Consider the following 14,288-nt stretch of genomic DNA (forward strand, 5'->3'; position numbering starts at 1 on the left):
CTTTCTCCTCCTCTAAAATATTATATTCTCTTAAATGTTTACAGATTTTTAATGATAAAAGCTGTGAATGTTTTATATACAATAAACATATTCTTAACTGGCTGATACTTAGAAGGAACATTATTGTTATATCCTTACTCTTACGATTAATTTTTTTATCATTTACATATATTTAATGATCTCTGGACTATTGCAAAGGTAGATAAAACACATGCTCTTTGAAGTTGAATACAAAATATTAGAATGCAAATCCATTCTCTGATAGGCTGATTTTCAGCTCCTGTCTAAAGTCTCTATATATTGAAAGCTGTTCATTCTATTTATTTTAGAGATTATGTGTGTTATGGTGACAGCAAATGAAAACATTGTTTATAAATTCTGATATAAGTGATAAGTGATAAGAATGGTAAATTTGTTAAATTTGCCTCTGGAACCTTCCAAATACCCTTTTTCAATGCTTTCTATTTACATCATGGTTCGCTAGACAACAGGTACCTATTGTTATATTATTCCTTTTCTATTCAACTATCTTAAAATTTGTGCCTAGCTGGCTAACTTGTAAGAAAGGACCTAATAAACTACTTTATGCTGAAGTCAAAATGTGATAATGGCTTTATTATTTACATTTTAATAGGGAATGATGTTTGAATAAAAAGAATGATATAATAATTGCAGAATTTCAAATATATTATTGGGAAGATTTCTTAAGCCCCCTATTCTACCCTCTCATATAGACATCATTATTTGTATGTTAGTGTGAAATTTTGGGTTATATTCACTGAAATATATTCATAGTGATAGTTCTTGAGCTGGAAAGTACCTTCGAAATCTCTAATCTAAGAGATATTCTGGGAAAATGTTGGAATAGGTCAGAAATATCCAGGCTCTCTGGATTTCCTCCACAGACAGAAAATCACCATGAAATGAATGTAGCATAGGAAAAATAAAGGGCTAAAGCAGTTGCCCTCCTAAAACTACTTGAGAGGACCTCAGAAAAGACTCGAGGTTTGGCCTAAATGGATGTAAACACCTCTAGGCCAACTCTAGTGAATTACCAAATAGTAGGCCTTTAGGGAAGCAGACTAGGCCTCAGGAAAATTACCCTCAGCTTTCACTTCACTCACAGCCTCAAGAAATTTCACTTCAGGAACCTCACAAACTTTCATCTAGGAAACAGCAGATGAGTCAGTGGGGGAAGAGTGAAGGACCGTCCATCTCCTCCCTTGTTTCCAGAAGTCAGGCCTAGCAGTGCTGACCATAACTGTGGCTATGGGCAAAGAGGAGCAAGCACATGCTTGGTGAGTGAGGTACCACAGCGGGCAAGAACATTTTCAGGACAGGGTGGCTGGAGCCTTGTGGCTTGAGGGAGGGGAAAAGGGGTTTCTGAAGTTGAATCCTGTATAGAATTCAGAGAACAACAGTAAGAAGAATCTGAATATTACCCCAAACTGGGGATATAATAAAAAAAAAATAATAATAATAAATAAAAATAAAAGCTACTAAAAATAAAATAAAAATAAAAATGAGTAAGGAAAGGAGAAAGAAGCGAACCATAGATAGGTACTTTAGTGCAAAAGAAGATCTGGGTTCATATTCAGAGGAACATAGTAAAGTGAAAAAAGCCACTCTTACCCCAAAGAATAACATCAAATGGTCACAAGCTCAGAAAGAACTATTGGAAGAACTTAAAAGGAATTTAAAAATCAAATAAAAGAAATCCAAGAAAACTATGAAAAAAAGTTAACTAATTAGAAAAAGAGATACAAAATCTTAAGGAAGACAATAACTCCTTAAAAACTAGAATTGGGCAAGTGGAATAGAATGACTTCATAAGGCACCAATAAAAAATAAAACTAGAAAAACAACTGATGGGGGCAGCTAGGTGGCGTGGTGGATAAAGCACTGGCCCTGGATTCAGGAGTACCTGAGTTCAAATCTGGCCTCAGACACTTGACACTTACTAGCTGTGTGACCCTGGGCAAGTCACTTACCCCCCATTGCCCTGCAAAAAAAAAAAAAAAAGAAAAAAGAAAAACAACTGATCTGGAGAACATATTGAAGAGAGAAAACATAAGAATTGTCAGACTACCTGAAAGTTATGATAAAAAAGAATCTAACTACAATCACAAGAAATAATTAAGGAAAATTGCCCTGAAGTTCTAGAACAAGAGAGTAAAATAGAAATAGAAAAAGAATCTATAATCCACCAACTGAAAGCAATCCCAGGAAGTAATCATATAGGAATGTCATTGCCAAGTGTCAAATTCCCATGTCAAAGAGAAAATATTGCAGCAGCAACAACAGATTTTAATGCTACAGAAAAACAGTAGAGATTTCACAAGATCTAGCAGTTTTTACAATAAAACACCATAGCTCTTGGAGCATTATATTTCAAAGAACAAAGAAGCTGGGCATCCTGAATAAAATTTTTTTTTTTTAAAAAAGGATATTTGATGAACCGACTTTTAGGTATTTGTAACAAAAAGACCAGAGTTCAATAGCAAATTCCACATAAAAGATCCAGTATATATATATATATATATATATATATATATATGGAAAACATTTAAGACTAATTATAAGGCATGGATAAAGGTCAAAGGTCAAATTTTTTAAAAACTTATGATATATGAAAATGTTATCAGTATTCTTAAAACTGTTATCATTACTAAGGTAGTTTGAAAGAAAGGTTATGGCTGAGTTGTTCATGAGAGGGTGATTCTAAAAAATAAAAATGGGTAGGTAAAAGGTAAAAGAGAGTAATTATATTATAATAATGGGGTGTTAGAGGAAGAACTAATACAGAGGAAAACTCTTCTCTGAGTTGAAGGGGAAAAAAGTGTTCATTGGAAGTTTAGAAGTCTCTGAGCTTCTAGTGAGGTGAGAAAATTAGGGGATGGTGTGGGGAGGGGATTTTAGAAGGATGTATAGATCAAGATTAAGAGGGTGTGGGGAGAAGATAAGGGAAGAAATTTTAGAGGGTGGGTAAATAAGGAACAAGAGGGTAAGAGTAGAAGAAAAGGTAACAGGGATCTGGTAAAAAGAGAGGTTGAGAAGGAAAATAATGAGTAAAAATAAGATGGAGAGAAATTCACAAAGAGTAATTATAACATTGAATGTGAATAGGATTAAGTCACCCATAAAATGGAAATGGTTAGCAGAATGGTTTAAAAATCAGACTCCAATAATATGTTGTTTAGAAGAAACATTTAAGAATAAGAGATACACACAAAGTTAAAATAGAAGGTTGGAGTGGAATTTATTATGCTTCAGCTGATGCAAATAAAAAGAGGCAGGAGTAGCAATTATGATTTCAGACAAAGTTATGGCTAAAAGAGATTTAATTAAAAGAGACAGAGTAAAACTTCATTTTGATAGAAGGTACCATAGACAAGGAAGCAACGTGCACTAAATACTATACATCTAAAATTTTAAAAGTTAAATGAATCACAGGTGGAGATAGATAGTAGTACAATAATAGTAGGGGATTTTACTCTTTCACTCTCAGAACTAGATAAAGTTACACCCCCCCAAATAAGAAAGAAGTTAATGAAATGAAAAGAATTTTAGATGAACTAGATATGATAGATATCTGGAGAGAATTGAATGGAAATAGAAAAAAATACACCTTTTTTCTTAGTGGTTCATGGTACCTTTACAAAGAATGAGCATATATTAGTACATAAATATTTTATAGTTAAAAGCAAAAAAGTATAAATATTAAAAGTGTCCTTTTTAGATCATAATGCAATAAATTATATTTAATAAAGAATCAAGGTAACATATTTTTAAAACTAATTGGAGATTAAACAACCTAATCATAAAGAATGAGTAGGTTAAAGAATAAATCATAGAAACAATAATTTCATTAAAGAGAATGACAATAATGAGACAACATATCAAAACCTCTGGGATACAGCCAAAGCAGTGATTAGAGGAAAATTTATGTCTCTAAATGCTTACATCAACAAAATAAAGAGCATTTGGGTATGAAATTAAAAAAAAAACCTGGAAGAAGAACAAATTAAAAATACCCAATTAAACACTAAGTTGGAAATCCTAAAAATTAAAGGTGAGATTAATAAAATTAAGAGTAAAAAAGATGAATTGAATTAATAAGTAAAACTAGGAGTTAGTGTTATGAAAAAAATCCAAATAAAATAAACAATTGGTTAATTTAAGGAAAAGAGGAATGAAAACAAAATCATTATTATCAAACATGAAAAGGGTAAATATACCACAAAGGAAGATGAAATTAAAGTAATTATAAGGAGTTATTTTGCTCAATTATCTGCCTAAATATTTAACAATTTAAATGAAATAGAATAATATTTACAAAAATATAAATTGTCTAGCTTAGCAGAAGAGAAAATACAGTATCTAAATAGACCAGTTTAGAAAAAGGAATTAAACAGGCTATAAATTTGCTTCCTTAGAAAAAAGCACCAGGAGCAGATGGATTTATAAGTGAATTCTATCAAACACTTATAGATCAACTAATTCCAATTTTAAATAAATTATTTGGAATAATAGGTAAAGAAGGGATCCTGTTAAATTTCTTCTATGAAATAAATATGATACAGATACCTAAACCAGGAAGAGTAAAGACAGAAAAAGAAAATTATAGACCAATTTCATTAATAAATATGGATGCAAAAATCCTAAATAAAATACTAGCTAAAAGACTACAATAATATGTTACAAAGATTATATACAATCTATTCATATATAATCTAATATCTTCATTTTACAGAGGAGAAAACGGAGTCCCAGACAGGTAGAGTGATTTGTCCAAATTCATAAGTGACAGAGGTGTTATTATTTATTTATTAATTTTTGCAGAGCAATGAGGGTTAAATGACTTGCCCAGGGTAACACAGAGAGGTGTTATTTAAAGTCAGGTCATCTGATTCCAAATCCAGTGACCTTTCCCTTGAATTATTTTGCCATCTCTGTGGTGTCAGGAAAGTCACCCAAGCTCTCTATTTTTCAGGTTCCTCACTTATAAAGTAGGGACAATAATACATTATGGATCCCTCAGAATTGTTAGAAAAAAAATCACTTTTTAAACTTTGTGTCATTAGTGCTATTATTATTCATTCCCTCTGCTCTATGTTTGGCATCTTTTATGCTCTCTCCAACTCTCCATACCATATGAAGGAGGTGCTACTTCTACCACAACAATGGCACAGTGGATAGAGAACTGGCCCTGAAGTTGGGAGTACCTGAATTCAAATCTCACCTCAGAAACTTACTAGCTGTGTGACCCTGGGCAAGTCACTTAACCCCAATTGCCTTAAAAACATCTGGGGCCATCTCCAGTCATCCTCATGTATGCCTTGCCACTGGACCAAGATGGCTGTAGAGGGAGACCGAAGTTGGTAATCTTGCACAGCACTTCCTCACTTAAATCCAATTCACTGCAAGTCATGCCATCACCCTGATGTCATGGTCCTCTTCAAGAACGAAGGACAAAAAACAATACAAAGTAGAAAAAATACTACCATCTGAAATACTACCATCAGCGTGCCTGGAATAGCATATGCTGCTGTAAGAGAGTGGGAAGAAGGAGGAAGAAGAGGAAAAGGATAAACGAGAAGGAAGATTCTGCAGCCTTTCCAAATAAAATCAATGAACATCTATCGATCATGAATCCTACCCATGATACTTTACAAGTTATCCTCTTCTGATCTGAAGTATGACAACATTCATGCAACCCCAGGGGATTAATTATTAACTAATAAAAGTATTGGGACAGTTTCCTAAGCACATGACAATATAGCATATTTTCTTTGTATTCACTTCTAGAAAATTACTAGAAGTGCTCTCAGGATAATTTAGTGTTGTGCTACTACAAATTAGATATTTCTATTTTTGTTTTTCCTTTCTTTCTTATCTTATTTTCCTTTCCTTTCCTTCCTTTTTTTAGCTTAGGAGCAATTAGACAAGATGCATGAGTTGGGAACATAGGAATTTAATCAACTTCATACCTTGATCTTTTTAGAACTCATGTGGTTAAGACTTGCCATATTAGCAGTTAAGAAATCAATCCCATCTATAAGATGCAATTCTTTGAAAAGTAAATGAACCTCAAAGGTTAAATAACTTGTTTTGTGTTATTTTGTTTTTACAGGGGTATCATGTCCATGTCTGGTCATATTACCCCACTTTTCAAAAGCCTTTAATGATTCCTCGTTGCCTGATGAATAAGGTCTAAACTCCTTAGTGACAGTCAAGACTTCCCAAGTTTGCCTCTAACATACATTTTAGCCTTACATCATACGATTTCTCCCCAATATCTCCACAGTCTAGTCAAACTGGACTATTTATCTCTATATCTTATCAGCCTTATTAGGGTCCTTGCAGGCAGAAATCATGTCTTATTTATATTTTCTCCCACAGCTTAATACAAAGCCGTGGGAAAAAAAAAAGCTTAATTTTGCTGTGTGAATGAATGAATGGGCAGAGCCCCAACCATGAGTCACTAGTTATGAAGGCCATTGTGCTTTAATAGTTTTAGGATCATAAAACCATAGATGTAGAGCTGAAAAAGACATAGGTTTATAAGATCATAGATGTAGATATGAAAGGGACTCCTTTATTTTACGGAAATTAAGTGACTTGTCTAGGGTCACATAGTATGTTTCTCAAATGGAGTTTGAATCTAGGCCTTTCTGCTGACTCAAGGTCCCATTCTCTCTTCATTATACAATGCTGCCTCTGATCATAGACAGACAGACAGACAGACAGACAGATAGATAGATAGATAGATAGATAGATAGATAGATAGATAGATAGATAGATAGATAGATAGATTGGATGGATGGATAGATAGATCATATGTATATCATATATACATACACAGATAATTTATATAGAGAGAGTGAGAATAAGCACAGCCAGAACTAACCCAAAAGCCAGTGTTATTTCCATAGTAAGATTCTACCTGATCAAGTTGATATACAACCCCTTTGCATCTTTGTTTCAACCTTAGGAGAAACAGTAGACAATAGGGATCGATAACAAGATCAGAGATACCAGGTAGAAAATACTTTGAAGGTCATCTAGTCTTACCCCTTTGTTTTATGGATGAAGAAACTGAGGCCCTGAGAGGTTATGTGATTTGACCTGTCACAATGATATTAAGTGACAAAGCTGTGATTTGAGCCCTGGTCCTCTGACACCAAATTTGACACTCCTTCCATGACATCTTTCAGCTTCTTATACTGACTGTTACTGCATATTTGGCTGTCAGAGAAATTGAAAGGAACTCCAACAGTGTGGTTGGGCAGGTTCTCTAACATTTTGAATCTAACACCCTGACTCTTAGCAAAGGATGGCATGGCTATTTCTCCAAGTTGGGCAAAGTCCCATTACAAAGAACATTTGGCAAACTTTCCAGGCTTGCAAATTCCTGTTTTCTGCTGCTTGATATCCTATCCCCCAGCTGCCCTCCTCCCCTCCCCCCACCCCCATAGAGCAAGTTTGGTTTTTTTTTTTTTTGCGGGGCAATGGGGGTTAAGTGACTTGCCCAGGGTCATACAGCCAGCAAGTGTCAAGTGTCTGAGGCCGGCTTTGAACTCAGGTACTCCCGAATCCAGGGCCAGCGCTTTAACCACTGCGCCATCTAGCTGCCCCCAGAGCAAGATATTAAAGTTACTACACAGTAGTTGTTAGTCATTTTTTAGTCATGTCAGACTCTTCATGATACCTTTGGGATTTTCTTAGAAAAAATAGAAAATCATTTCCCATTTCCTTCTCCAGTTCATTTTACAGATGAGGAAACTAAGGAAAACTGGATTATGTGACTTGACCAGGGTTGCAGAGTTAGTAAATGTCTGAAGGTGGATTTGAATTTGGGAAGATGAGTGTTTCTGACTTCAATCCCATCACTCTATCCACTGTGCCACCTAGTTACCCTCAGGTTAAAACATACCACTCTACTTTAGGTAGTATAACCTTGTGGAGAGAGAACTAATCCTTGAAAGGTGTAATAAAACACATGAGCAGACAAGGGAGATTACTGTGCATCTTTTCTAGGAGTCAGAAGTAGTCTTTGTCTATGAACTAAATGATCTTGAGGATGGATAAGAATTGACTGCAGACTACCTCTCCTTTCCAGGATTACCCACCACTAACATAGTGTGTATTTAGATGTAAGGTTTCCTTGCAGCTCCTAAAAATGAAAGTGGGATTCCTAACTGACATTAGCTTCTGTTCTACCAGGGTGCTACAGGGAGTTTTTGTCATCTTCTATAAAGGAGAGATTTCACTTAATAAAACTCATAAATGAATTTTTCATTAATTGACTGCTATCACTGCTTCCTTATGAATGAATCAGCATTAAAAGTGCCCTCTCCCTTTCAAATTATCTTTTATTTCCTTACCTGTGTCAATGTTATATACTCCTAAATAAAATGTATACTCCTCAAGAGCATCAGTTATTTTTCAGTTTTGTCTTTGCACAGATAGCCCATTGCACAATGTCTTGTAATAGTAGGTACTTAATATATGTTTGTTGAATTAAATAGAATTGATTGAATTAGTTCCTTTTATGGTTCTCTCCCACACAGATGATGGAACTTTCCAAAAAATTTGTGACTTTAATTCTGAAAATATAAATACTAAAATCAAACATCAACTTAGCATTTTTCAATTAGTCATTGTGTTTGGTGACATTGCTGGGCTCATTCGCATGAAGACAGTAGCTCATAGTCCATAATTTATAATTTGCAAAATATGGTTTAAACACCAATTTGTCAAACCACCTCTTTTTTGTATGGCTGGTGAGCTAAAATGATTTTTTACATTTTAAAAAAAAGTTTTATTATGCTTAAAAGTATGAAAAAAACATTCTAAGCTAGTGGGCCCTTTGGCTCTCAGGCCTCAGTTTACCAACCTCATTACATGTTATCAAAGCCTATCCATTTTATGATCAGTAATGGCCATGAACAATCATACACAGTCATGCAGCCTTGTAATACACCCTTTGGAGACATGTGGAAATAAAAACTGGGAGTCAGGAAACTGAGGTTATAATCCTAGTTCTGACATTGGTTACTTGTGTGAACTTGAGTAAATTCTTTCCCCTCCTAACACCCTAGGTTTCCTCATCTGTAAAATGCAGAGAACATAGATTTAGAGTTGCAAAGACCTTAGAGGGCATTTAATCCAAATTCATCATTTCCAAAATGAGGAAACTGATATGAAGAGGAGTTAAATGACTTGTCCAAGGTAACACAAATAGCAAGTGAGAGAAAGGATTTCAACCAACATTCTCTGCCTCTAGAGCCAGTGCCTAGTTCCACTGCACCATGTTGCCTCCCTAGGGCTTAGACTAGATGGCACCTAATGTCTCTTCCTTTCTTAACATTCTATAATGATGGTTTCTGCAGGGAGAGAGAGCTACCTTTCTCACATGAGAACAGGAATTTTTTCTTTTCTCCTTTTTCTGATGCTCACTGGTTCTAAAGGTGCTCATTCAATAAATAATCAATCAACAAGGATATATTGACAAAGCCTATTAGCACTGTGCTAATAGGTCTTTCTGAATTCAGTTCCAGGACCCTATCTACTATGTTGTGGTGCCCTTCAAATGCTCTAATATTCTAGCCAAGACTTTTTGCTCTGCACTAATGTCCTATAAGGCTGATGGTGCTTCACATCTGCTAGCCTTCTCAACTACTCTTTGGTATTTTGCTAGGAACTCTTCCTTTGTCTTAAAACTTATGGTGAAGGGCAGCTAGGTGGCACAGTGGATAGAGCACCGGCCCTGGAGTCAGGAGGACCTGAGTTCAAATCCGGTCTCAGACACTTGAAGCTTACTAGCTGTCTGACCCTGGGCAAGTCAATTAACCCCAATTGCCTCACTAAAAAAAAAACAAAAAACAAACAAAAAAAAACTTATGGTGAAACATGTTTTCTACATTTACTCTATTCCTCTGCAAGGAGAACATTTTTTTTTTTACTAGTCCAAGGAGCATAGCATGCCTAGAACTGACCAAACAGCAAATTCTCCAGATTTGTGGTTTAGTAATGTGAAATTCTAAAAATAGCTACTTTTCTAAATAGTCCTTGGACTACTAAAGTCCATGATACAGCTAACCAAGGGTTAATTTCTATTGTTAACATGTTTCAATGTGGTTTCTTCAATGAAGAGTTCTTTTTTCGCTCTCCTCTAAGGCCAGTGCAGTGTTTAGAGACAACACTGGGATCCCCTGAACACATTGCTCCTAAGTGAGACACATCCTCTATTTCTTTTCTTTTCTTTTCTTTTCTTTTCTTTTTTTTTTTAGTGAGGCAATTGGGTTTAAGTGACTTGCCCAGGGTCACACAGCTAGTAAGTGTTAAGTGTCCGAGGCCGGATTTGAACTCAGGTACTCCTGACTCCAGGGCCGGTGCTCTATCCACTGTGCCACCTAGCTGCCCTCTATTTCTTTTTCATCTCTGTTTGTTTTCCTGCCATATCACTGTGAATATATAGCCATATTAGATCAAACAATTTTCTTCCAAACGTTACTTTGTATGTTTGGCCTTAGGATCCAGAAGAGTCATAGACAACAAAATAATAAGAAGCTTGGGTCTGTGGGTGGGAAGTCACAGCAACATAGATCTGGAACCAGAAGAAACCTCAGGGGCCATCAAGTCCAAACTCCTCCTTTTACTAGTGAGGAAACTGAGGCCTACCTAGAAAGGTGAAAGGACTTGCCCAATAGGTTGTAAGAAGATGGTATCTGAACCTGAGGTCTTTGACTTCAGGATCAGCACTCAGCATTAGCACTCTTTACCAAAATTCCTTCAGGAATGCTTCAGCATGGAGTCTTCTCTCCAAAGGCAGATTCCGTTAAAGGAGATTAAACCAATGACATTTAGAGAGTATTCGATACCATTAAGTGTCTAGCTAAATCTTCCTTACTCCTTGTGAGACTAAGTTAGAGAACTCAGTTACCAAATGCAGACAGGACTGATCCCAAGTTTGACTCCACTCTCTCCCTATCCTCCTTTTTCACTTTGCTTGTTGCATTATTCATCCTTGACAATGATTCAGTTAATTAAATGGCAAAATAAAAGACAACAATAAAGCATTTGAAGGGGATAAGGGCGTGTTGGTAAGTCATTCATTCAAGTTGGGACTGGCTTGAAGAAAGTGTACTTTTAAGTACTTCTAACTGCACCTGCAGGTTGCTCTTACCCTTCTACTATATTAAAATCCAGATTATAGCATGTTTTCCATCTTCAATACAAAAAAGAAAAAGAAGAAAGAGAAAACAAGATTCTCAATAAACCCAACAAAATATCTTGATCCCCAGTTAATATTTATCTGGCCCAGTGTTAGGTAGGTATGTCCTAGCTAAGCTGCATATTTCTTATTACATTTGCTTTCAAAAACAAGATTATATAAATATTTTTCAAATAACTAGTCAGTGCTTTGACAAAAGTCTGCAATATATAAGCATGGGTACATTGAGGGAGATCCCTCCCAACTGTACAATTCTACGATTCCATGAAATATTCTTTTTTATTTTACTGTCCCGTATAAAAATGCCCAAGTTGCTGTGAGAGATAGTGTATTTTTGTGTGGTGTTAGGAACAGCTCTATTCTGTCATCCTTTCCAGTTCCTTCCCTATCTTTTTTTTTTTTTTTTGGTAACACATCCCCATATCTTCAAAGTTACTCTCTCCCCCTGGTTTTTCCCTTTCTACCTCCTAAGTCAAAAAAGGAAACAAGAAATTTTAAGTTGCAAACTATTCCTAAATGATAAGGTCAGACAAAACAATATTGAAAATCATTATTATCCCCTTTATTAGTCACAGGATATTAAGTTTTTTTAACCATTTAAAATCAATTTACAATACTTGACTAAATACATATTTGGCCAGTGTGTCAACATATTCTCAATGACAGCACGCATTTTAACCTCTTCTCCCCCTGTCTATGATAGAGTCAAAGTCACAAATGGATTTGGAGACCAGTCAACAGAAAATTCTTATTGGAGATTTGGGGGAAAGGCTGAGAATTGAGGTTATGATGAATTTCCAGTCGCATTGGGGGAACCTCACCCCCCTCCCAGTATTTATATTTCAGATTAACTTCCATCACAAACACTCCCTTTTTTATGGCTATCCAAGAGTCTCCTCCTCCCCCATAATATAGACCTACCTTTAATCACTGGATGGTTTTGATGCTGTCCTTTTAATCCACATAGTTTTTAAGATCAGAAGGGGTACAATTTTGACCTAAAGGACTAGCCAGGAAATGAGGCTGATCGGACAAAATGCACCGTTTCGTTCATCCTCTCCTTTAAGGGAGATGCCACTTAAACTATTCCACTCCCTCTCTGCAGCGCTATTCCGTTCACCTTCCTTTCTCCCCTGCCCTTTCTCCTTTGGGCGTCATAAACCTGTTGGCCCTTTGTACTGTCCATAACAGCTGTCAACAGACAGTAGCCAGCCTGGACTCTTTCCTTGCCAGTTTTATCCAGCCTCCTCCTAACTCGTCAATCCATTCTCCCAATAAGTCGGGGTGGGGGTGGGGGTGGGTGTAAAATTCCGAATTTCATTCATGCCTAACTGTCTTCAAAGTAGAATTATAGGGAAAACCAGAACTCTGCAGGATTCTGCCCCCACTACGAACCTCGTGGCTGGGTTCCGGGCAGCACGAGCCAAGTACAGCCCTAATCGCGAAAATCACAATTCCACTAGGGGAAAAACCCGGGATTTTCCAGTGACCTGCCAAAGTGGGGTTTAAAAGGGCGCCTTGGGGCAACTGCGCTTTCATTTCGGCTGAGGAGCTGTTGGAAAGCTGCGGCAGCCTCCCCCGCGCGTCGGGTGCCAGTAACAAAGTAAGCAGGCACGGGCGCAGGAGGGCAGGAGACTGGACTGGTTGGGTTGTGGGGTGTCTGGTATCGGGGATCAGGTATTGGGCTAGGAGAGGGAGATGATCTGCAGGCTAAGCCCCGGACTGGGCTGGAGGCTGACCCAGCCGAGGGGGCGGGGGCGCCCGAGGGCTTGCTCCGGACAGGAGGAGCAGGCAGCTGGAGGGCGCAGCTCCCAGTTGCCCTTTGCTGCGGGCCAGGGGAGGCGCTGCCCCAGGTGTGAGAGGCTGCGCCTCGTACGCACAGCCACCCGCCGGGGCCGCCTGCTGGGAGGGGGAGAGTCTGCGCCCTGGGAGAGTGCAAAGTGCAAGGTGGGGCTGCAAAAGAAAATCGGTGGTTCGGGGTGGGGGCTGCGCAGAGCCGCCAGGCACCCCGAAGTGCACGGGACGCAGTACCTGTCACGCTTACCATGGAACATGGTCTGCGTGCGCTGCAGGAGCCGGCTGCGGTCATGTTGGCGGCAACAGAGTCTCATGGCCCATGGTAGCTGCCTGCCTCCGCCTCCGCCTCCTCCTCCGCCGAGGTTCACGGGAGTGTGCACTGGGCCAGACGGGCTCTACAGTTGGCTTGTCTCACCCTCGCCGCGCCCGCAGCTTCATCCATCCCGGGGGGGCGGTGCGCGCCACAAGCGGGCTCTGGGCTTCGCTTGCTTTTTCCGTGACTTCCGTGTGCCCGGCCAGCGGTCTACTTTCAGTTTCTACTTTGGGGCTTGTTCTGAGGGAGCAAACTTCGGGTTCATCCCTGGGAAGCCTTTCTCCCGACCCGATCCCTTCTCTCTTACACTCTCCTTTCTCTCCTTTCCACCAACAGTCTTTTCCGCGTGGCCCAAGCACTTCTGGCAACTTTCCAAAACTCCAGGAGAAATTGTTGGCATTGAAAAGTGATTGCCCCGTTATGAATCAGCGATCCGAGTCAATCTTTCCAGATGACCTCTATCACATTAACTAAATAGTAGGAGGCAATGGACTTAGGGTATCTGTTTTTCCTGTGGCCAAGGAAACTATTTGCACAGCATGCAAGGGTGGGATCCCAAGTTTTAGCAGCATCAACGTTAATAGTCTGCTGCTGATGCTTTGGGAATTCCCAAACTGTCCAGCAAGTAAAAAGGAAAGGTTAAGTAGGATTGCATGACTGAAACTGGTCACACCCTCTTCTTCAACCTTAAATGATATCACTTTACATGCTGAGTTCTTTCTGTACGTGTATCCACTAATAGCTCTGGTGGCTCAGGACTTCTGTCTCATCCAGAACATATGAAATATCTTTGGTCCAAGAATCTTAGTCCAAAATAAAGTGAACAGAGGCAACTCTCTCAAATACAAAATTATCTGGATGAACTTTAATTGAATCACTGGGATGTTTATTAATTTTTTTCTTTGAGTTTTGAAGGTCCTTTAGGGATTGTTTTATTCT

General features: G+C 38.1%; 1 protein-coding gene across 2 annotated transcripts in view; it reads right to left on the reverse strand.

Annotated features, from left to right (window-relative positions):
* IL7 (interleukin 7) overlaps positions 1 to 13,477 on the reverse strand; it is a 65,852-nt gene extending 52,375 nt beyond the window's left edge. For both annotated transcript variants that reach the window (XM_043976027.1, XM_043976026.1), the window contains exon 1: positions 13,284 to 13,477. In XM_043976027.1, coding sequence (XP_043831962.1) covers positions 13,284 to 13,350 — 67 coding nt within the window. In that variant the 5' untranslated portion in view covers positions 13,351 to 13,477. The remainder of the gene's footprint in view (positions 1 to 13,283) is intronic.
* Positions 13,478 to 14,288: the final 811 nt, after the last annotated feature.

Source organism: Dromiciops gliroides, chromosome 1 (genome assembly GCF_019393635.1).
Source record: "Dromiciops gliroides isolate mDroGli1 chromosome 1, mDroGli1.pri, whole genome shotgun sequence".
Lineage (NCBI taxonomy): Eukaryota > Metazoa > Chordata > Mammalia > Microbiotheria > Microbiotheriidae > Dromiciops > Dromiciops gliroides.